Source organism: Alligator mississippiensis, chromosome 5 (genome assembly GCF_030867095.1).
Source record: "Alligator mississippiensis isolate rAllMis1 chromosome 5, rAllMis1, whole genome shotgun sequence".
Classification (NCBI taxonomy): Eukaryota; Metazoa; Chordata; order Crocodylia; family Alligatoridae; genus Alligator; species Alligator mississippiensis.
The window spans coordinates 118,191,631-118,215,139 of record NC_081828.1 but is presented as its reverse complement, the minus strand read 5'-3'; the positions used below and the strand labels follow the sequence as shown (position 1 = coordinate 118,215,139).

The following is a 23,509-nucleotide window of genomic DNA, read 5'->3' as shown; positions in this document are numbered from 1 at the left end:
CACAAAGCACGCCAAAGTGGTACATGCTGGGACAGACATGGAGAAAGGAGAACAAGCAGCCCAGGACTGCCTGCTTCACCATCTCCATGCATTGCATAGCCCCCTTATTGAAGTACCCTGTTCCCCAGCCAGCCACTCCCCAGGGAAGTTTTTCCGGGACACAGGGTGCCTCGAGAAAGGGAAGCAGGTGTCCCTGGGTGCTGAGACACGTAGAACCCCTGCGCTGAGGCATACTCCACCCCAGCCAGATGCAAACCAGCTAACTGGGGTGCAGTGTGCCTCGAGACAGGGGAGCAGCCAGCCCAGGGCTGCCTGCTGTCCCATCTCTACATGCCTCGATGCAGGGTCTCCACAGCAGAGCACCCACACTGGGGCATGTGTAGACAGGGGAGCAACCAATCCAGGGCTGCCTGCTTCCCTGTCTCAAGGCACACTGTGCCCCAGCCAGCTGCTCCACAGCTGGCTGGGGTGCAGGCTGTCTCATCATGTGGAGACTGAGAAGCAGGCTGCCCTGTCTCTAAATGCCACTCCCTGGCTGGCTGGAGCACAGCTGCAAACAGCTTTTGTGCTATTTGTGCTGCTACAAACAAATGCCCCTGCTCACGTGGACGTGGCTCAGTGTGCTAAGGAGTCATTCTCTGTCTCTATGACTTAATGAATTTTACAATCCTTTCTGAGCAGTGGAACCCCTTTAACAGAAGGGTTAGGAAGTTCTCTACCTCAGAATTACCTGCAGCCTGGTTGTCAGGCAACTGTCCAGGTGAGAGATGTGTTTTGAATTCCATCAGGCAGAGGAGCAAATTGAATTTTGGTCTGCCATATCTTGTATGAGTGCTCTATCTCCTAAGCCAAGTGGGGGTTACAAAATGAGGTGTTCCACCATCTTCTGTTTGGAGCCTTTCCTATTACAAGTGCACTGCCAGCATACCTGGAGGAACGCCTAATTTATGGATTCTGAAGTGATTAGAAATGAGCAAGGCACTGAATATTGCAATATTTTCAAGATGTCATGTGTAGATGAAATGAGGGGCATGCGTGCATGACACTTTAAAGCAGGTTAAATGCTTTTGCACTGCTGTTTGCACACGTCAGCAATGTATTGCACAGTAATTCTAGCTGCTGTAGCAAATTTGGCAGTGTAATGTGCCTTAAATGACTTGGGGTGCAGCAAACTATAACTCCTCAGAACAGTTTTAGTTTGCTGCCCTACAGCTGCAGACTGAAGCACCAGGCTCCATGAAGCTCAGGGCCACTGCAGGAAGCCCATGCAGGAACTCAGGAAGGCAGGTTCTGCCTTTTTTCCCTGGAGCCTATCTGCCTGGCTCAGCTGTGGGGTGGCCCAGTGCTTCCCTCCGTGGCTGTGGTGCCCCCTGGGACCGCCCAAGCCAGGTTCCTGTGGGTGGGTACCACCTGGGGGTGGGGCCTGCTGCTGCTGCAGAAAGAAGTACCAGTCCGACCCCCCTGCCCTCCTTCACAGCCCAGGGACTGTTCCACCTGCCAGCAGCTCACCCTCCCCTCCCCTGCCTGCGGCCAGACATGTTGGTAAGTGGGTATGTGCACAACACAGGGGTTTAAAGGGCCCTAAATTGAAGCGGTGTTTTTAAAAACCCACCACTTCAATTTAGGGCCCCTGTTTCATCTGCACATGGCCTGAGACACTTGTAGGAGTTGCCACTGGTGGAACTGTGGATACCTTTTGAAAAGCACTGCTGAAAATGGAAGTGTCTTCGGAATTTAGGCATCAGTAGAGCAGGTGCTCTGAGGGTTACAGTTTTAGAAGATATGCTTTCAGTGAGAGGGAGGTGGGACTAACATACATTAAACCCTTTTCTAGATGTAAACCTAATTCCCTTATTGGTTATTAATGACACTAAAAACATTAATTCAATGAAAATAGTATTTATCCTGTAAGGATCCTAGAAAACGTTGCCCTTTTAAGCTCTTAAATTACATCAGTTTGCTTAAATACCTTATCACTGTATGTACTTTTGGGTGATAAACACATTCATTTCAGCCAAGAAGATTCTCAAGAACACTTCCATTGAGTTTTTTGTTTGGTCTCTAAAGCTTTAGTAAATGTAATGCTTCTGAAAGGTGTAAGCTGTGTGAGAGCACTAAGCAGTCACAACTGGGACCAAAAAGAATGTCTCTTGGGGGTATTGGCAAAACAGCAAGCTAAACAATCCACACACAACTGTTGTGTGAGTAGGTGTGGGCTGTGGTCAATTCCAGAAGTGAAGTGAAAATTATTTAGTTCAAAGGTAGTGAAGGCTGGCTGTGACTAAAAGCTGCCTTACTGATTGGTTTCCTGTGTAAAATGAGTTGCTGCTATCCTTCCATTTCTTCTTTAAATGGGAAATCCTTCCTCTCCAAAATAGGCACATTTGTCAACCAAGGATTAAATAGGTATACCCCTCTCTAGATTTCATAGATTTCATCAACATCAGGGCTGGAAGGGACCTCGGAAGAACATCAAGTCCAGCCCCCTGCCTGAGGGCAGGAAGTCAGCCGGGGTCATAGGATCCCGGCAAGATAAGCATCCAATTTACTCTTGAACGTGTGTTGGGGAGCTCTGGTGAACAAAGAGATGTGCTCTTAATGAAAAGGGTTGGGGTAGATATGCTAAACATATGGAGAAACTATGGCTACCTATTCTTGTGAGATCCACTGTATGTAAACACACGACTTTGCTTTATAGGGTAGTCAATTTGGTACCCTCTAGAAGCATTACATTTACTAAACTTTAGAAAACAAATGAAAAACGCAGTAAAAGTATTCTGGAGAGGTTTTCTTAGCTGAAATGAATATATTTGATATACAAAAGTACATACTGTAATAAGATATTTAAGCAAGCTTCTGTGATTTAAGACAGACCTTAAAGCGTAACAAATTATTGGTTTAATTATTGCTTCCTGGGACTATTTATTCTTCTAGTTATCAGTCACTGTACAATAGCCACTTTCACACTGAACAAAGATTTCCCTATACCCATATCACAATTATTGTTTCTTTTTTTATGTGATTCAGGAGAAAAGACACTGGGCTCTTATCTTACAAAGAACATCTACCCGTGAGTCAAGTAGTGGTTGGAGATATTGACCGACCTGGATCTGAAGCTAAAATAACTGTGGGTCCTGTGCGCTGTCAAGGAGACCGTAAGTTAGTTGTTGGGGCTTTTTTGTTTGTTTGTTTTGTGTGCGTGTGTGTGTGTGGGGGGGGGGTATCTCACAGTACTTTTGGTACATGGTAAAATGTTAGTCATCTCTTCCTCTGTATATTGGCAAATAAATAGTCTATTAAGAGCTTTTTCCTAGCGGAATCCAAGATGTGTTGAGAAATTCTGACCATAAAAACATCACTATAAAGGCTTAGCTTTACATCTAAAATGTGGGTCTTCATCTTTCTTGTATGGTATATGAGGCACCTTTGACTACCTAGCTAGGTTTGTGATGATATAAACATCCCATTACTGATATAAACAGTAATACAAATTGCATGAGAGTGGCACTCAACAGCTGTGATGCTGTTGAGTGTTGCTGTTAAGGCCATTAGCATTGCTATTTATATCATCATAAACTAAGTTTATAGACGTATAAACAGTAGCATTGTGGCTAAATACCTTACTATAAACTCAAGTCACAGCTGTATAAAGTTAGACGTTATTGCTATCAAGTATCATCTTATCTCGATGATACCATATAAGCCAACAGGTGTTTTTTTGTAACCATTCCTGGTTCTGAGCCTGAGCATTGAGTTGTGGATATGCACTTTCTAACTTGATGTGTAGATTTCTAAGGGTGAAGTTACACATTATACTTAGTTACACATTGTAACGCAAAGTTATACATTGAAGTTACACGTTATACTAAATGGGTGGAATGTTAAGCAGTGTTAAAGTTACACCATACATTAAGAGTTAATATCATTTCTTGCCTGCACAGCTCTGACTTGCCATTAGAGGGCTGGCAAGCATGGACATGGCTAGGAGCCAAGACACCTGGGCTATATCACTGTTCTGGGTTGGCGGAGGGAGGGCCTGGGAGCAGTGCATCCTGGGACACTGGAGGACTGAAATTTGTTAATTTTATCTCCATGGAGCAGATTCAAGTTGCCCTAACACTAGTTAGGTAGTACAATGGAGAGTAAACCCTCACCTGAAGTTGCATAACTTTGTGATGCTCAGAGGGCTCTTAACAAGCTTTAACACAGATGCTCATGTTTTAAGTGCCCTTAATATAAAAGTATAGCATGTAACTTCACCTTAAGTATCTCATGGAAGAGGATATCATTATTTACCTTATCTGTTAGATAGGAATGATGAGAATAATGTAAATGAAAGGGAAACAGCTTGCCTATGCTGATCAGAGCACTGGCAGAGCCAAGAATAGGACCCAGAGCCATTCCCATACTGTAAACCTCCAACCATTGCTTTCTGTGGTACTGTTGGATACAGCTAACCTGTTTTTCTCTTAGTGATTTTTTTTCCTGGCTTGTGTTAATTTTCTTTTTGTTTCTGTTAATTATTGTGATGAATGAGTTCAAGCAAATTAAATATGGTGTTTGCAAACTGCTCACTAAAGCTATTCACTATTTCTTATTTGTGATGTCTGAATGATCCCTTGATTCCCATGTTATTCTAGCCCTGATTAGATGACTGATATTTTTGTAACCAGTTATTATAAATGATGAATAAGAAATAATGAACAGCAAATACTCTTTCTCATACACACATACACTTCTTCCTATGGCAAATGTGATTTTTATATCAAAATACAAATCCACATATCCATTCCAAAAACATTAGAATGAGCAAAACTCTATCTAAGTAAATGTTTGCAAATAGCAAATAATACTGGTTATTGGAACATGGATGAACTAAACAGCTATTTGGAAAGTGGATGAATTCCTAACACTTCATTTGCATTATATATGATCTCATGTTTGATTTAACTATTAGGATTGATATATAGTTCCACAAAGCTCATCCTGCAGAGTTTTTTGTATTTTCTTCTATAGCCATATACTATTTTGAAGCAACGGCAGGAATTTTCCATCTGAATAGACTGAATATCCCACCTACTTATCATTAATAAAAATCCAGACTCATACTATTGTAGGAGTTGGGTGCTCACCTTAAATTCCTGACCAAGCCACAGCTCTAGAAATGTCATCCTGTCATCTTATGTATCCCTCTTGACTCCAAGATTCTTCTTTGTTCCCATTCCTGTTATACGCTGGTCAGGGTGAAGAGATACTGTTCCATAGTTTCATAGTTGTTAGGGTCAGAAGGGACCTGAGCAGATCATCAAGTCCATCCCCCTGCCATGGGCAGGAATGAATGCTGGATCATACGACCCCAGCTAAGTGATTATCTAGCCTCCTTTTGAAGACCCCCCAAGGTTGGAGCGAGCACCACTTCCCTTGGAAGTTGGTTCCAGATCCTAGCCTCCCTGACTGTGAAGTAGTGCCTCCTGATGTCTAGCCTGAACCTACTCTCAATCAACTTGTGGCTGTTATTCCTCATTATTCCTGGTAGTGCTTGGGGGAACGGGGCCTCTCCCGTTCCCCGCTGGTCCCCCCCCCCCCGGTAAGTTTATAGATGGCCACCAGATCCCCTCTCAGCCTTCTCTTGTGGAAGCTGAAGAGGTTCAGCTCCCATAGCCTCTCCTTGTAGGGCCTGCCCTGCTGCCCCCTGACCACGTAAGTGGCCCTCCTCTAGACCCTCTCGATGCTGGCTACATCCCTCCTGAAGTGCAGTGCCCAGAACAGGATGCAGTACTCCAACTGCGGCCTGACCAATGTTGTATAGAGGGGCAGGATCACTTCCTTGGACCTGTTCATGATGCATCTGTGGATGCATGACAAAGTGTGGTTGGCCTTACTGACCGTGCCCTCACATTGATGGCCCATGTTCATCTTGGAATCAATAATGACTCCAAGATCCCTTTCTGCCTCTATGCTGATGAGAAGGAAGTTCCCCAGCCTATAGGTATGCTACTGGTTCTTTCTCTCTTCACTTTGCCAGGGGTTAGAACCAGTCAAAACAGAACTTCCATTCTCACTGAAATGCCAAAATAAGTTTTCTTTCTTGTGTGCTCCATAGATGCCCCCTAACACTTCACCCAGACCTGACCTGAGACAGTAGAAACAGGCAGAGCTGTCCCTGAAAGTTGCAGGGGATCAAACTACAGAACTGATCTCCACATTGAATTAGAAGACAAAAGGGTTGGACACTTGGGCTGAGGTACAGTGGGATGCTTTAGCCTACAACAGTATATTTGTATATATGCTTCAGGAACCCAAGAGTACCTGCGGGGCCTTCAGGAGGAAAACAACCATACAAAAAAAACTCAAAACAACCAGACAAAAAAAAAAGAAAAGAAAGGAAAAAAAGAAATCAGTCCTCCCCCCCCCCCCGCCCTATTCCAAAATGTTAACAGTGATGTCCACCCAGACCGTGGTCTAGGTCAGTGGTTCTCAACCTTTTTTACCTTCATAACTATTCTGAATTTAGAAACATTTCCAGGGGGCCTGTGCAGGGTGGCACTAGGAAGTGACTGCAGTAGGAAAGGGGCAGATAAACCTAATGGAGGCAGGAGCACCTCCCCCCCCCACCCCACACACACACACACGCACACAACTACTAGAAAATGAGGAATGGGAGCAGTTTCAGTTGGTCACAGCACCTGTGCCTCAGCACCCTTGAAAGAGACTCATTGCAACCCAGGGTGCCATGGCACTGTGGCTGAGAATATTTGGTCTAGATAAAAAGTGTTAGGGTACATTACTTCTAAGTCTTTGTTTTCAATTAGGGCCTAGCATACCATGAAACTTGAATGCAGCCTATAGTGTTTAGGGCTTATCACATTCTTTAGCTCCCCCACCCCCCCACCCTGGCCCCACTCCCATCACTTCTTTGCTCCCTAGCATTCTCAGCAACACACATAGCACATACTTGCATCTGGGTGCCAATAAAATGACACAGAACTATGTGCTCCACTTACTATCTCCTCCTCCTCCTTCTCTTCCTCAAGTGATTGAGGGGGGTGTCCCTGATAATCACTCATTCATCTGGCCTCTAAAAGCAATTTGAAGAAACTGTCCTGGGATCAAGTTGATAGTGTTAAGAGTGATGTTGTAGCCATGATGGTCCAGGAATTATGCAAGAGGCAAGGATTTTCTGGGGAGATATCTTTCTTATTCCAAACCAATTTATTTAGGAAGCTGTTTTCTAAAATACCAAAAGGGAAATGTTATTCAAAGCTTCCACTACTGTTTCATGATCCAAGCCAGAATTACAGTCCAAGTCCAAAATCATTCCAGTGTTCCCATTAAGTTTTACCCAGCCCCTCTATGTAGCATATCTACGGCACTTCTGTTTGTCTTAAATTCTTAGGTTTATAGCATAAGGTGAGAAACATTGGGAATGCAAAACATATACTGTCCAGTGTAATTCCTCCTTTGTAGCAGATGTCGCTAGATTGAGGCTCTTCTTTGAAATGCAGATTTACCCTTGGTCACATTGTTGAGCATTTCATTGCTCCAGTCCCTTGATTCATGGTCCAGTGGAGACTGCTGTTTGCATTGCTAAAAAATAAATTAGAAACTTTTGTCATGCATGATTTATTCATCTTTGGGTTTCAAAATAATTTCTTCCTATTTGTCACTGAGCCACAAAAAAATCTACAATATAAAAGTAGTCAACAACATTCCCCTCTCCTCTCTAAGAATTTTCTTATTGTAAAATCTCACAGTAGTCCTCCAACTAGTTCTGAACACTCATATATCTATCCATCTGGTCTGTGTGGCAAAAATCCAGTGGCTCTTGCTCAGGGCAGAGCTTGTATCTTGGATAAAATAGCTAATCTCTCTCTCTCTCTCTCTCTCTCCTGTTTTGTCAGCTTAGTGTTGAAGAGTGTTTCTCAGTATTGTTTTAGGTTTTCTAAATGGCAGTCAAATGCTAGAGTAGACTTATCCAGTTTTCAGGGGAAGAGATGCATCTCTAGGATATGAATTTTGCTAAATACCATATTTACTCAAATACACAATGAGGTTCTCCCCTCCCCAATAGCATGGGGAGAGGGAGACTCCTCATCTTATAATTGCATGCAAGAAAATCTCACTTAATACATTGTCTCTCATTAAACTGCTGCCAAAAGCAGTATGTGTTCAGCAATGGAAACCAACGATGAAGTTGATTTAATGCAGCCACATGGCCTACACTGGGCAAATATGCTGATAGAAACCTACCACAAGAATAGGTTAGTGCAGCCCATCTGAATAAGACATATTTTAGTGCTCATTAACCACAGCCCCCCTCATCACCAACTCTCAAGTCATAGTGAGCCACAACATTGCATACCTTTTGATTTCCTCTCCATTCCCACAGCTGAGATGTACCTTTCTTTCCCATTTCCAATGATTATTCATGTTTCTTAACCAGCCTTAAGTGCATCATGAAATGGGGCCCCAAACATTTAATCAAAAATCCTTCTGTTGCGCCCTCTCTCAGACTGGTTCATATGGTTAGTGCGACCCTGGCCTCCATGAGGTGGATCCAGACCAAGTTGCCCTTCGGCTCATCTGCATATACATTTTTGGAGCATCCCAGGATTCAAGAACACCCAGTTCCAGTCATGAGTAGGGGTAATTAGCACATGGATCCTGGGGGGGCAGGGGGAGGGGAGAGGGGGGCAATATCTGGAATACACATACATAGCAGTTTTCAGCTGTGGGATCACCATGGCTTGAAATGCTTTGATTTTGGTGAGGCCCAGCCCAATGAACTATGTGGTATATCATGAGCCTTTGGCTTTGGACTAATATCCTGCATACTTTGTAGTACATATGAGTAGGTGCCAAAGTGCTACTCAAAGTGTATTTATGGAATACCTGTGTTGTAACTGGTAGCAGGTTCAAACAAAAGTGATATGCATCAACTCTGGTTGAACAAAGTGCATGGGTACTACATGCAAATTGCTACAGCTATGTTTAATTTCAAGGTCATTGTTTTTAAATTTCTTCCTCACTTCCATGTGCTCAAGGAGAACAGGGCTTGACAGTGAGGAGAGGGGAAAGGGGCTGCTGGGGGAAAAAAAAGAGGGGAAGCAGAGAACAAAAGGTACTACCTGACCCCCAAGATTTATTTTCCCTGCTGTAAAAGTGAAAAGGGGACAAATTCAAGACAAACTTCAAATAATTAGACTCTATACATGGAATTATAACACATTTATAAAATTTTCATATATAAAATCTAATTATTGGGGGATCATCTTATAATCAGGGTCATCTTCTATTCAAGTAAATACAGTATGGTCCCAGCATGATATCACATCCAGACTTCAAGCCAGGACTGGGAGGGATCATCAAGTGTTATTCCTTGGTCACACAAGTAGGTGCGTTGTGCTCTGGTATTTAATACAGACCTGGGAGAGGAGAAAGCAATTTCCATTGTAATCTTTGCATTCCACAATCATGAGGGCTTGCTTTAAATTGTGATTAGCTAACAATGGGGGTATTTGGAGAGAATTTACACAGTGTGAGTTTCTTTCTCAAAGGCATTGTGCACTTTACCAGAAGCAGAAAGAAAGGTAGAGTAGAACCACAGCAGAAAGTGACAAAAATTATTAGAGGCCTGGGAAACATGACCTATAAGGAAAGTCTGGAAGAATTTGGCAAAGTCTAGAGAAAAGAAGACTGAGGAGAGATTTGATCCTGAAGTGTGGTTGATTATAAAAAAGATGAAGAAAGACTTTCTTCTGTGGGTGTGGGGGCAGAATTTGGAGCAATTATTTCAAACTGCAATAGAAGAAATATAGATTGGAGATTAGGGAGAATTTTCTGACTATGAGGATGGTCAGGCACTGGAACAAACTGCTTAGAGAAGTTTTGGAATCTTCATCCCCAGAAGTTATCAAAATCTGGTTACACCTGGGATGGGCAATTATTTGGGCTGAACGGCTGCTTAATGAGTTTTGGTAAGCTGTTGAAAGCCATGCACATGTGCATGCACACACACACACACATACACACACACACGAGGGCACATACTCCCCAAGCCCCAGCTCACTCTCTCCCCATCCCCACCCAGAACCCAGAGCTGGCACCTGTAGGCTGTGTCCGCAGGGGCAGGGGGGATGTAGCCTGGCCCTAGACTTCCAGGCTGTGTTGCCCCACCATCAGGGCTCCTGGCACATGCACGCACACCCTCCCCCAGACCCTGTAGTTCCCAGGAGTCCTGGTGGTGGGGCAGGACAGGACAGCATGGAGGCCCATGGCCAGGCTCTATCCACTGCGGGCAGGGGCTGCCAGACTCAGGCAGGTGCTGGGGGAAGCAGCCCAGCCTGCCCACTCACACAGCACTACACAGTGGCCAGAGCTGGAGCCAAAACGACCTGAGCACAGCTCACCCAGGGACTGCCCCACAATGCTGGGTGGGCAGGACTGCTTCTGCCCAGCATCCACTGTGGCACCTGGGAGATTCAATCCTCTGGCTTCACCTCTGCATCCTCTGGCTCCAATCCTCAGGCACCACCTGCCAGCAGAGACCAGGGTCTGTGTGGCTCACCCAGGGCCTATGGGGCTGGACTTCATCTCCCAGGCACTGTTGGGGAAGCTGGATAGAAATAGCCTCACTCGCCCACCCAGCACCATACAGCAGGCCCTGGGTGAGCCATGCTCAGGCCCCTGCCTCTCCTGGCAGGTGGCTCAGGCAGCAGCAGCAGCAGCAGCAGCTGTGGCCTCAGCTGGTGCCACACAATGCCAGGTGGGCAGGGCTGCTTCCGCCCATCATCCCCTGTGGCGCCTGGGAGATAGAGTCTGGCCCTGCAGGCCATGGGCAGGCCAGACTCCATCTCGCAGGCCACCATGCATTGCTGGGTGGGCAGGTGGGTAGGGTTGCTTCTGCCCAGTGTCCCCTGTGGCACCAGCAGAGGCCAGAGCTGGAGCTGCCACCCATGCTGCTCATCAGCAGAGGTATGCTCTGAGTGTAGCTCACCCAGTGCCTGCCACACAGTGCTGTTGCCCATCCTGCCCACCCATGGGTTGGATAAAATCAATTGGCTCTCTGGATCTGGTCCACGGGCTGTGTTCCCCTGCCCTGCCCCCCATTCCCCCTCAGGTTAGACAGACATTTAACTGGGATTGCTTAGTCAAGGATGATCCTGCCTTGAGCAGGAGGTTGGACTAGATGAGTTCTTGAAGTCCCTGCCAGCTCTACTTTCCATTGATCCTATGATCATATCAAGCCCCATCTTCAAATCAAATTTGGCATTTGGCAAGGTCTGTGTTTTCAGGAATGTACCATGGTGGATTTCTTTTGGCTTTGCAATGGGAAGGTGACTCCGCCTGAATATATGGGCCACAAAATGTAGGCATGAAGCTAAGATTAACTTAAAAACTAAAAATGGGCAGTTTGGATACAAAGTTTTGGGCTATCTGTGGTACAGTCTACAAAGATGTATACACTAATTAGTTTTGTGATCTTTGGCACCATTTAAGACAGCATCGCTAATCAGCACCCCTCTGTGGACACCTTTGGCAGCTGGGGATTTGCATATTAGTAAGATTGCCAAGGATAGCTTTTTCTGGGAGTTTGGAAAATAAGTAGACACAATCAAAGGATTATGATTTCATGAAGCCTTTTCTACTTCTGGCCCTGAGGGGAATAGAATCACTACCCCACTTCCAGATTTGTTCTTTTTCCTGAGTCCTTTTCCCTTTTGTACTGTTTCTGTGAAAAGGGAGGAGAGAATTTAAGGCATGGTGGTTTTTTCACATTTCAGATTTATATTTTTTCATTTCTTCTAGTGTCTGGTTTTAACTCTCTTCATGAGTCTTTTTTATTTCTGAGCCATGGCTCACCTTGGGTGCTTATTCCATCATCTTTGAAATGGGGAGGAAGGAGTACTTAAGAGTCCATGAAGTCCAACAGCAGCATTGTTTAATGTGGAATTCACAATGACAGGGGAAAAAAACTCCCCTTGACAGATTATAGAAATTCGGGAACAATCAAAACCTTGCTCCTACACCAGTTCATTGAGTCCTTGTGTTCTCCAGGGAAACATACCATGAGTTCTTTTATTCATTGATTTTTACTGTACTTCTTCATTATTCCTGGCATGCTTTGATATTTTGTTTCTTTCATTGCAGAATATTACTCATGTTGTTTGAATCTTGCATTTCCTTTTGGAAGATTTTAATATTGTTGGCCTAATAAATAGTTTATGGGCTCTGGATACATGAGTTTTATTCTGACAGTTGGTTTGCACTATGATCACTCTTTTTAGACTTCAAAAAAGATCCTCGCAATGCTGCTTCCTGGGCCAGGTATGTATTTGTATTCCTTAGATACAGTACCTGATATGTACAGATCAATAACCGAGCTTTGTAACAAGCTTCCCCATTAGCCATCATATAAAATAAGCTCACTGATTCATATGTTCATGCTACGTCCGTTTTCATCATTTCCCAGATGGGAGAGGCATTTATTAGATATACAGAGGTTCATTAAACTTAAGTCTTCCCAGGAACAGTAAATCTGTTCCTGTTTGTATCAACCAGTTTTTACATGGAACCCCATCCCTTCTCTTCCCTCCTACCAAGTTTAAGTTTACCAGTTCTGTTTCATGATGTAGCATTGTATGCTTCACTTGGCATTGTGCACAATATTTTTGTATCCCAGGAAAACCTCCTAAACAAATTTATATACTATGAATTAAATTAATAAAAGGAAGCCTCATTTAATCAAACCAGAGCTGCCAAGTGATCTGTTAGCTATATTGTCACTCCTTTCTCATCTCTGTCTACTTATAACATATCATTTGCTTGGATCCCAGGTTCCATCTGAGTCAGGTCTTTAACATGATATGCATTGTGTTGACTAATCTGGCCAGCTGTTGTGTCACTGTAGATTACAATGTTACCTTGTTAGGTATCCCAGCTAAGCAACAATTTATAATAGGTAGGGACCTAGCCAAATCAAAGAAGCAGGCAGCCAATTTAGCAGGCAGATTGCAGGACCAGCCACCATTTTCATGGGTTTATTGCAGCAGCACCACCCCCCCATGCCTGTGATTGGCCAAGGGGCCCCAGCAGTCCACCCCTCACTGTAGAATGGCAGATGGCCCAAAACTGCATCTTAATTACCCTGATTAGGCCCACAGAAGCCATTCATGGAAACATTATTAAGCAATCTAAGCACTGAATTAAACCCTAAATTGAAATGTCTTATGAAATTAAAGCTATATAAAACATGAATTGTAATGAATATCATCACTATACTTTATTAAATGGCATTATAAAAAGAAGTTTACTCAATGTTAAGCTTGAGACGGGCAATTCATGCTAGCTGTTAAATGCTAGTATGCAGCATCCAGCAGCAGTTGTTGCTGATGTTCTCTGTCTCTGCGGGGTGCACACTTGTCCGTACACTGAGATGGCATGCTCAGTGTTCACTGAGTTCAGTGGAATGGTGAGGCAGCATTTAGACAGGGCATACAGATGTGGAAATTGGTCACAATCAAAGTCCCCAAACACAGGCACACACATAGGCGCTCTTTGTCAATGTTCACATAAGCCGCATGTTCCTTGTCATACTCTTTCTGCCATCCAGAATTGCTCTGTTTATTCTTCAATATCAAGCTGTTTCCTTCAGAGGGTCATGAGAAAAAGTAAGACTTGGTAGGTCACACTGCTCAAACTTTCTCACTAAATAGGTTCACTTGGCTACAGTTCTTTAAAGGCTAATTAAAATTCATCTCCCACAATTAATGCCTAGCTCTTTCTGTTCACCTCAAACCCTATTTTGTGCAGCATAATATACTCAGATTATTAAATATAACTTGAATTTCTTCTAATATTTGTCAGGTATACATTTTAGATCAGGGGTGGGTAAAATGGCAGATCTGGCCAGCAGTGGACTCCATTTCTTAGCAGCCCCTGCCCGCATGGCTGGGGCTGGTCTCCTTGGAGACCCCAGCTGCACTATGATAGTACAAGGCTGGAGTTGCCATTGAGACCAGCCCCAGCCACGCTGGCAAGGTGCAGGGCAGAGCAGGGCAGGGGACTGCTCTGGAGCTGCTGGGATTCTGCGGCGGGGTAAGCTTGGTCCAGGGCCAGGGCAGAGCCATGATCTGCAGCCTGTATGCTCCAGGAAGGGGTGCGCAGTCAGTGGATCATGGCTCTGCCCCAGGTCCTTGCAGTGGTGACAGCCTGGTCCCCAGCCGGGGCAGAGCCATGATCCACTGCCTACACATCCCAGCCTGGAGCATGCAAGATGCAGATCGCAGCTGTGCCCTGGCCCCAGACCAAGGTGCCCCTGCTGCAAGATCCCAGTGGCTCCTGAGCAGCCCCTGCCCTGCTCTGCTGTATACGCTGCCAGCACGGCTGGTGCTGGTCTCCATGGGAACCCCAGCCTTGCACTATCACAGTGCAGCTGCGGCTGAGGTCTCCATGGAGACCAGCCCCAGCCATGTGGGCAGGGGCTGCTGAGAAATGGAGTCCACTGCCGGCCAGATCTGGGCTGCGGGCTGAACTTTGTCCACCCTTGTTTTAGATAGTGCCTGCATATTTCCAGGTATAATCCCTTCTTAATTCTTAAAAGTTTGCACAGCTTGGTAACCTGGCACACTGAAATATCTGTTCTATTACTAGTTCCTCAAAACCAGAAGTGTGGATAAAATACTACCCACCTTGGAGATAGGAGATTTGTATACCATTAAGCTGCATAAAAATAGACAATTTCCTTTGTACAGTGAACTATGCACAAGGAGCCGAAAGCAGAAGTAAAGAGTGTGTCCTTTTATTGCTTCCATTACATATATTTATCCTTCTTTTTAAAAAACCATAAAGCAAGTACTGCAGATTTTTGTTGATTTTTTTTTTTTTTGGTTGTTAGTTTTGTTGTTGTCAGGATCTTTTCTTGCCTGTCTAGAACTCTCATTCAAGTTCACTGCTATCAGTAAACACTGAGAAAAAATGGAAAAGTACTGCAGAGAATTCGCAGAGCTGTAATTTCATCAAACAAGAATTCTTTATAACATAAACTGGAAATTAGAGTTCAGGGTGACATGTCCTTTATATAAATTTTCAAAAATTACGTTATGATAATTATGGTCCAACTGGACACTGCCACAAGAAAGACTGAAAGATCTAACTTTCTTGGATTCCAAATGAATTTGGGGTTCTGTTGCTTCCCCAGCACTGCAGCATGCCCAGCTGTAATGTTTTAATCCCAAAAGATGATTACTCTTCTACTCACTTCCACCCAACTTGAGCTAAACTTTCTTGACACCTTGCCCATATTACAATGTGTTTGTTTCACTGAAGGAAGGAGTTTTGTCCAAGAAAACTAAGGGGAAATAGTCTGTGAAATAACATAGGATTAACTGAAAAACCTTTCCTAGCAACCTTCATAGGTCTGACTTCTTTTAAATATTGCCTCTAAAAAATAAAAACCCAAGATGGGATCACTAGAACTAATGATTTCAGTGCTCATAGTACTCTGATAATAGGCCTAATTTCTACTATAAAACTCTGTTTTCACCCTGAGCTGAAACTTTGTATACAAATCCTCAGTGGATTCACACAGGAGAGACTGGTAGCATGACCAAAGTTTAACATGAATCACATTGACTCACAAGACAGACTTGAATGCCTTCCTGACCCATTTTCAGGTTTTTGAGGCATCATTACTGCAGATTGGTTATTTGATTTGTGGATTGGATGAGAGGATACAGATATTTTTCTTTAGTGGAAAAAAATTAAACCATATTGCAGTTGAACAAACGTGTATGCTATTCATCCTAAATAAATAGAAGGAAGATACCACATCAAGAAGAATGACATCACTGTAGAGGTATCTCCCTTGAAATTAATCTATTGTGTGTCTGAATTTAGCATCAGGAGAAGAATAACAGAATATTACAAGGGACAGAAATACCATATTTACTCAAATCTAAGACAACCTTGAATTTAAGACAACCCCACAATAATTACATTCTATATATGGAAAATTTATAAATGTTATAATTTTCTAGGTATAAAATGTAATTATTGGAGGATTGTCTTAAATTAGTCGTCGTGTGTTCCCCCCCTCCCCCCACCCCTCCGGACTGCTATTGCAGGAAAAGCAGTGGCTGGGGGGGTGTTAGGTGGCCCCTTTGCCATCTGCCCCACCACACACACACTTCTTCCCCGTGCAGGCTTCCTTCTGCCCCACTGGCTTCCCCTACCCCCAGTTCCCCACAATCTAGTCCCCTTCCCCTCATCTTCCCACAGTCTCTGCTTCTTTCTCTCTCTCCTCCCTTACTATCAGACACTGCTCAGGCCCTATTCTCTCCCAGGTCAGGGAGCGCAACATGTGGAAGTGTGGCTCGTGCTGGGACACACAGCAACATCAGTCCTTCTGATTAGCCAGGCAGGGGATGGAGCTTCCACATGCTCCATGCCTGGGAGGGGAATCCAGTCGGAGCTGGAGTTGCAGTTGTGCTGATAGCAAGCATGAGAGAAGGAGCAGAGGGCTAAAGGAAGAGGTTTCAGAGGACAAGCAGAGAAATGGGGCAAGAGGTTATTTGGGCCTTCCCTTCTCATCTCTTTTGTACGTGGGGGGTTTTTTCCCCCATGCTGACTGGAGAGAAAAACCTCATCTAACATTTTAACAAATATGGTAAATGAAAAATGAAAATTATTACTTAGATAGATGGAAGAAGTATAGATCTCCATGACCAGTGCAAAAAGTATCTAGTAATGCAGAAAATACCTTTTAAAATTACTGTTGTTAGGTTGCTGAATACAGCTCTTCTAATAGTGAACACTGAATCTTTTTGTCATTTAATGCTAATTCTTCCTTGGAGCTGAGCTATCAAGTCTATTACACTGATTTGGAAAACCCCTGGCATATGCATAACACTGCCATCTGGTCAAGGAGTATTGGGCACAGGAGAACTCAGGTCCACACTGCCAAGCCTCATTCTCAACCCTGATTGTCTTTGCCTTCCTTCTAAAGTATTCTCAAAAAACTTCTTCCTTCCCTTTATGTTAGACTGGAGTCAGCTAGCACAGAAGAAGGCAGAGCAATCTGCACCAGCTGTATGCCAATGATTGACTCCCCTGCTCAGGGGGACTGACCATCTCCACAAGATTTTTAATGCAACTTTGATCTATTTACATAAACAATGCTGGCGTTAGCAGATTGGAGAATTGGACAAGCAGAGCCATGCATTTGCAGTGGCACAAATTGTCTCAGTGCATGCTCCTGCATGTGCACTTCACTGTGAGACAAATTGTCCCACAACAGGCAAACTGCTGGCTCTTCAGCCAGGGAGAGCTGGAGGGTGAGGCCAGCACCTGTGCTGGCCCCAGTAGTCTTACCTTGTGTCCTGATGGCATGCTGGAGCACCAGGGGCACAAGTTGGGCATCACGGAAGCCTGGCCAACAGCCAGAGCATTGCTCTGGATGGCCTGGCCTCCGTTTGGGCTGGCACACACTTTTTGTCTGTGCATTGCACTGCTTCTGTTGTCAGGTTTGTTTGGTTTTTTGCGGGGTTTTGTTTGTTTTTGTTTTCGTTTTTTTGCTACCAGGAAATCCCGGTAGCAAATTTTGCCACTGCACTGCCAATTTGCATCATAGAACATGTTTTAACATTCATCACATGCAGTTTGTGGTGTCACAAACCACAGGTCCCTACTTGTTTGGACATAGCCTATGAGTTTTGCTTAGATCTAGGTGTCATGCAAAAAGTACTATAGCAAAAATACAAAGAAAATTGTTAATATATCTTTGCCCCTCTACATTTTTATGGAAAGAAGCTAACCATGATCAAATTCAGCAGTGATTTAAATAACTTTCTAATTTATAAGGCAAATCTTAAATGAGGAAAAACAGGTGTAAGAAGATATTAGAAGTAAATTGGTATAATTCACATTGGCATTCAGTAGATGTTCAAAATGAATTTAATTTACATGTCTTTGGGCCAAAATTTCTTCTCTTTGAATTGAGTGAATTTAGCCTTAAGGCAGGTAAACAAGCAAACATAAAAAGCACGTAATGGTGAGGAAGAGGGAGATCAAATGAAATCATTGTGGCAATTCTAATACATACCTTCTCATAAGCAACTTCTCTGACATGCCTCCTGTTCTTTGGCATATAAACCTTCCAGCCCCACCCATTTTTTATACATCTACTGAACACAAATCAGACTAAAGTTACAGATGTTTACTTATTATATCCATATTCTTTTAAGTTTATATTACCAGTAAATTTGACCCAATATATCTGGACAAGTTGTACCTGCTTCAAATGGGCATATGAATTTGGCCCTTCATAAATCTGACATTAATAAATCTGACCTAAAAATAATTCTACATACAGGTGAACTTTGTGATATGAACCAGAGAGTATACTTTGTTTGAAATTCATAGTCCCTAATATTTTTTTTATTCATGTTCTTTCTATATTTTTACAACACTAATGGGAACATATTTATGCCCACCAGTATTTATAATTGTTCTTCCCACTTATGGTAAGAAAAAGTTTGTGTAGCTTCACGGATAATATATGAGCTTCATATTTCAGAAGTATAGAATTCAAATGTAATTAAAGATCTAATTTTATTAAACTTTCCTTTAGCTGACCCTCTATCCTTATGATTATATTATAGTTTAATTTCACCATTTTTCTAAAGTAAAAAAGAAATATCTGAAGCATTTGGCATTAAATATTGCATCCAAATTCCTGGGGAATTTAAGTAAAGATTCTTTAGTGTAAGGGATGACAGAGTAGCTGCTCATATTAAATTTAAATCCTGTTAAGGTTACACTTTCATTACTGTTTCAAACAGTTTCCTATCTGTGTGATTATACTGTGTATTAATTTCTTACTGGTTTCCTAAAGTAAAAAAAATATGAGTACGATGTAAGAAAAAGAAGGGGAAAAATACCTACAGCACATAAAATGAGTAGGTTTATTATTCGGAAAATTGATGCAAGACAAGGAGTCTCAAAGTGAATGGTGTGTTGCACCATGTGGTTTAAAGTCACACAAGTATATTATACACATTTGGCCTTTTAACTGATAGTAAATTCAGAATTGCTATGTAAAGTGGTACAACTCACACTCACTTGCACACAGAGATTTTTCAACTCCCTGTGACTTTCTAGACCTGTCTATTTCCACTCTACTGATCAGTAAACCTCAGAAAAGGCTTAAGGACATGCAAACTAAAGTAGAAGGGAGATATTTTTGTCACTTAGTCTATAATGTCACTTTAATGTTACACCAAATTAGTTTTCTTAATACATTGAGAATGACTGAAGGAAGATGTGAGGAAGTCCAAGGTAAAAGAGAGGCAGTGGGTCCTACTGTATGCCACATTACCCCTGACCATTTTATTTATCCCATGACGTAATTTTTTAATGGTCATACTAGGAAAGGACCAATAATTAAAATGGCCAAAATAGATGAACAAATTAACTAAAGAAAAACTTAATAGGACCCCGCTGAGATTCAAAAACCCATTTTGGGTTTCTCTTTATTGGTGAAAGAAATTAGATGATTTTAGATTAGCTTTAATTACAGCTTAATAAATAAGACCCTTAAATAGCTGAATTTCTTCTAACTAGTGTTTGGGTAAATCACAAGTCATCATGGAATAGAAATGCAAAGTTCAGGAAGATATTTTATTACCTTTATTTAAGTTTAAAAATGGACCTTCTCCCACCACCTCTCCCTATCTCATCTTTGTCTTCCCTTTCTCATAAGGATTCCTCCCAACTCATTCTGACAGCTTGTATTCCAAAGTGAGCAGTATTTCGCCATAACACTCCATCTTAAATAATGATACCACAATGTTTTGGTTGATGTCTATAATCATTTATTATAATTATTTGTCATTAAACACATTTAGTAGCAGTGTGAATGGTATTTTACAGACAAATATACACAAACCTTTATGATCCAGGCAGGATTAGTCTAGATCAGTAGAGCCATAAACAGATGGTCAGATTATCATGGCAAAAAGAAGTGTTGTAAAAAAAAAGAGAGAAGTAGAATGCCATTTTTCTCTTGTTTTAATAAGGGAGCTAGATATTTTGGTAACCATTTACCCCAGTCTCTGCAAGAGATTTGGGGGAAGGAGATGGCCCATGACCTTTTGCCCACATGCAGAAATTTTCTAGATGTGGCCTCTGGTCTTCTCCCAAATAGTGGCAGCCATTCAGGATTTCTCTGGGTAGCTAAGCCCCACAATGCGCAGTGTCCTAGATGCCTCATCCCATAAAAAGTATCAGGTTTCCAAGCTGTATATTCTAGATAGTCACTATACAGGAAGCCTCAGAAGAGAAAAACGCAAGAGGAAGATATGACTCCCATAAGTCTCCTGTTTTTTAAGACACCTAGAAAAGCCTATATTAATCTCAGGATTCATTTTAAGAGAGGGAGGAAAAGTACAGTATAACTTTTAAGCTCTTATCATTTATTGAAAAATGTATGAAAAGGGAAAACGCTACTTAGAAAACTGTAAAAGGAATGCATACTGTTTCTAGTCTCATTTGTGTGGGTAATACCACATAGAGCTTCTCTTCTCAGACACCCCAACTTGATTTCATTTCAAACCCCAGTCTTCATTTCCAACCTGCAAAGCTCCACATATTCACTGTTCAGGCAGAAGGTTTTTTGCAGGCTCCAGAAGTAAGATTCCCATCCTCCTTCACCTAGATGTTCTCTTTACCATGTTAATAATTTGTACAAATGTTGTGGTGACTAGATACAGCAGTGACTTACCGGGAAATTTAAAAAAACAACAAAAACTGCAAGTGCTGATTATTCCATTCAAGTTTGGAACTTTGCATCAGCTCAGACATAACTAAAACAAATGAGTGGAAAATCCTTTGCATCACATAATCACTTTTTTCTCATTAAGGCAATTCAAGCCAGCTCCATCCATTTACTGTTCAGAGCTTAAAGTAATCTCTACATGCAAGGTTTTGACTAAGCTTGCCAAGACTCAAGCTCTCAGAGTTATTATATTAAGTTGCAAATTCTAGCATTTTTATGCTTTTATCTTTTAAGTCACACATTTGTGAAGAGTCTTATTGGTCTAGTTCAGAGGACCAAAATATTCTCTCTCTCTCTTGTTTTTTTGTAAATCATTGAAAGAAACAATTACAGGCAAAGGCAGGTATCAATTCCTGTTTTCAAAACCACTTTTTCAATATTTTTATTTTTATTAATTAGTTGATGTGTCTACATGTGCAATTAATGCTATTTGGCTTTACTGTTCATTAGATTAATTTACTGCACTGTAAGAGCCTGCATGTTTAGACACTGATGCTTTTACTGTGCAGTAGATTAGTCTACTGTGCAGTAAAGCATCTTATGTAGACATGGCCAGTGTCTATCTTTCAGGCTTCATCTGTGTTCCTCTCTAAAGCCTAGATCCAGAAGTTATCATTGAGGAAAATATATGGTTTTGCTTTTGAAAAGTAAATCACCAAAAACAATATAAATATATATTGATCATTTAGCCTGAAGTCAGTTAATGTCTGTATAACCTGTGTACCACTATCTTTTATTTAAAGTTTACTTGTTAAAGTCAAGTGTGAAAATTCTTTACCACTGAGTATTCTTGTGCCTTCATAATTCATAAGCAAGCAGAAACAGGAAGGACCAGTACTTGAACATCCAGCAGATGCTTGATTGTGGCAGCCATTTTAGATCCCTGGCTGCCTATATAAACAGTTCAGTTCCCTGCTGGCAGGCCAGACAGCAACATCGTCTGGCTTCAAGGCTGCTGGTATCATCCTGGAAGTAAGGGAGGAGCTGTAGGGGATGGCTTGGCAGCTTCTAGTCCTGGGCATGACCTAAAACTGCACCCTGCCAGGAGTGGGTAGCCTGGTGAGGCTCTCAGTGGTGCAGGATCCTCCAGGAAATGCCAGGCCAGTTTCTGACCTGCTTTTTACTGGGGTGGTGAGCCTTAAGCCCATCCCTCACAATTGGGTGGGTCACCTGCTACTAGGGCCCAGAGGGCAGACTCCAGAGGAGAGTGGGGCTAGAGACTCAGACCTAATACAGAGAGTACCCTCAACTGGTCAATGTTAAGGCCAGGACCAGAACAGTCAAAAGGTCCAGGTGCCCACCACGAGGGACACCCAGAGCTAAGAGGGCCTGGGGTTTCCAACTGGCCTTGGAGATGAAGCCAGGGCCTGTATGACCAAAGGTCCCAGGGGGACCACATCTGAGAAGGGAAAATAGTTTCAGGGAGCTAGGTAGCCTGAATGAAGGTGAGCTAGGCTGCCAGAATGGAGGGATCTTGGAGGGGTCCTGATTAGAGAAGTCTGGGGCCCAGTGTAGGGCTGGTGACTGTAAGAACTATGGATGCCATCTGCAAGGCATGGGCTGCAGTGTAGGGGAGGTACAGAGCTGCAGATAGTGTCCCCTGGCATTGGGGCAAGAAATGGGCAGCCTTCCACCTAATTAAGATACTTAATTAACTAACAACAAGGCATGGCAGGCAGGAAGGCCCAGAAACAGGTGGGCAGGCCAAAGGGAAAATCGGCCCGAGAAGGCCCCCCTGTTACAGATTCCTATATAAAAATTTAATATTGTTATGTTTAACATCAGCTCTATATTACTACACTATTCCAAGATACAAACAAGATGAAGTCAGAATGCTTATAGCAACAAACACAATTGGTGGGAAAAGGAAGTCAGCATTTAAAAGTAGCATTTGAACAACTATATCATTATAAAAGCAGGCATATTATTATAACTTGGCAACCAAGTTAAAGTTGTGGAGAGGTTTTGTTTTTTAATCCATAACTATTTGAACTTTTCAGATAGTCAGGATTTCTGGATCATTATTATTTTATCCATTTTTAGTTCTTTGTTTTCACTAACTGATGAAAATCTTTCCAAAATCTTTTTTTTTTTTTTGCATTTTATTGAGTTTACTTTAAAAAGACAAAAATGATTAATACTTGCTCAAAGAGGATATCTAGATGCTAAATCTCAACCTCAATAATAAAACCATATTTCTAAAACTGAGAATTTGTCCCTCTGTTCAAAAATATATAGGAAAATGACCTGGAAAAAAAGTTAGCAGTAAATTTTATTCCACACTTGGTGATTCCTTAATTTTTTTTAATGCCTCTGGAACAGGAAACTGATTTTTCCCCCATTATCCAATGGACACTCTTCTTCTTACAAATTGTCCTGAGCATACCTGGAACTATCTACTTTGTTAAAAATATAAAATATTTTAAATCACTATTGGGGACTAAAAGGGAACCATATGTGATAGTCATCAGGAACAACTCAAGATCTGTGAATCTGACTAATGCACTTCCTGGCTTGAGTCATAAACACCTACAGCCATTTCTGACTGAAATATCCAATGCCTAAGTTGAAGAAGAAATCTTCTCTTCCTCCATCAAACATGCAATAGTCCAATCAACACTGAAGAAACCTGTCATAAACACATGAGTATTAGCCAACTATTGTCTAGTGTTGAGC

The 23,509-nt window shown here is 42.4% G+C and overlaps 1 protein-coding gene across 1 annotated transcript in view; it reads left to right on the top strand.

Annotated features, from left to right (window-relative positions):
- The window catches only part of CNTNAP2 (contactin associated protein 2), a 1,295,029-nt gene that overhangs the window by 1,012,823 nt on the left and 258,697 nt on the right, over positions 1 to 23,509 (top strand). The window contains exon 15 of the mRNA XM_059729349.1: positions 3,028 to 3,155. Within this exon, the coding sequence (XP_059585332.1) occupies positions 3,028 to 3,155 (128 nt within the window). The remainder of the gene's footprint in view (positions 1 to 3,027; positions 3,156 to 23,509) is intronic.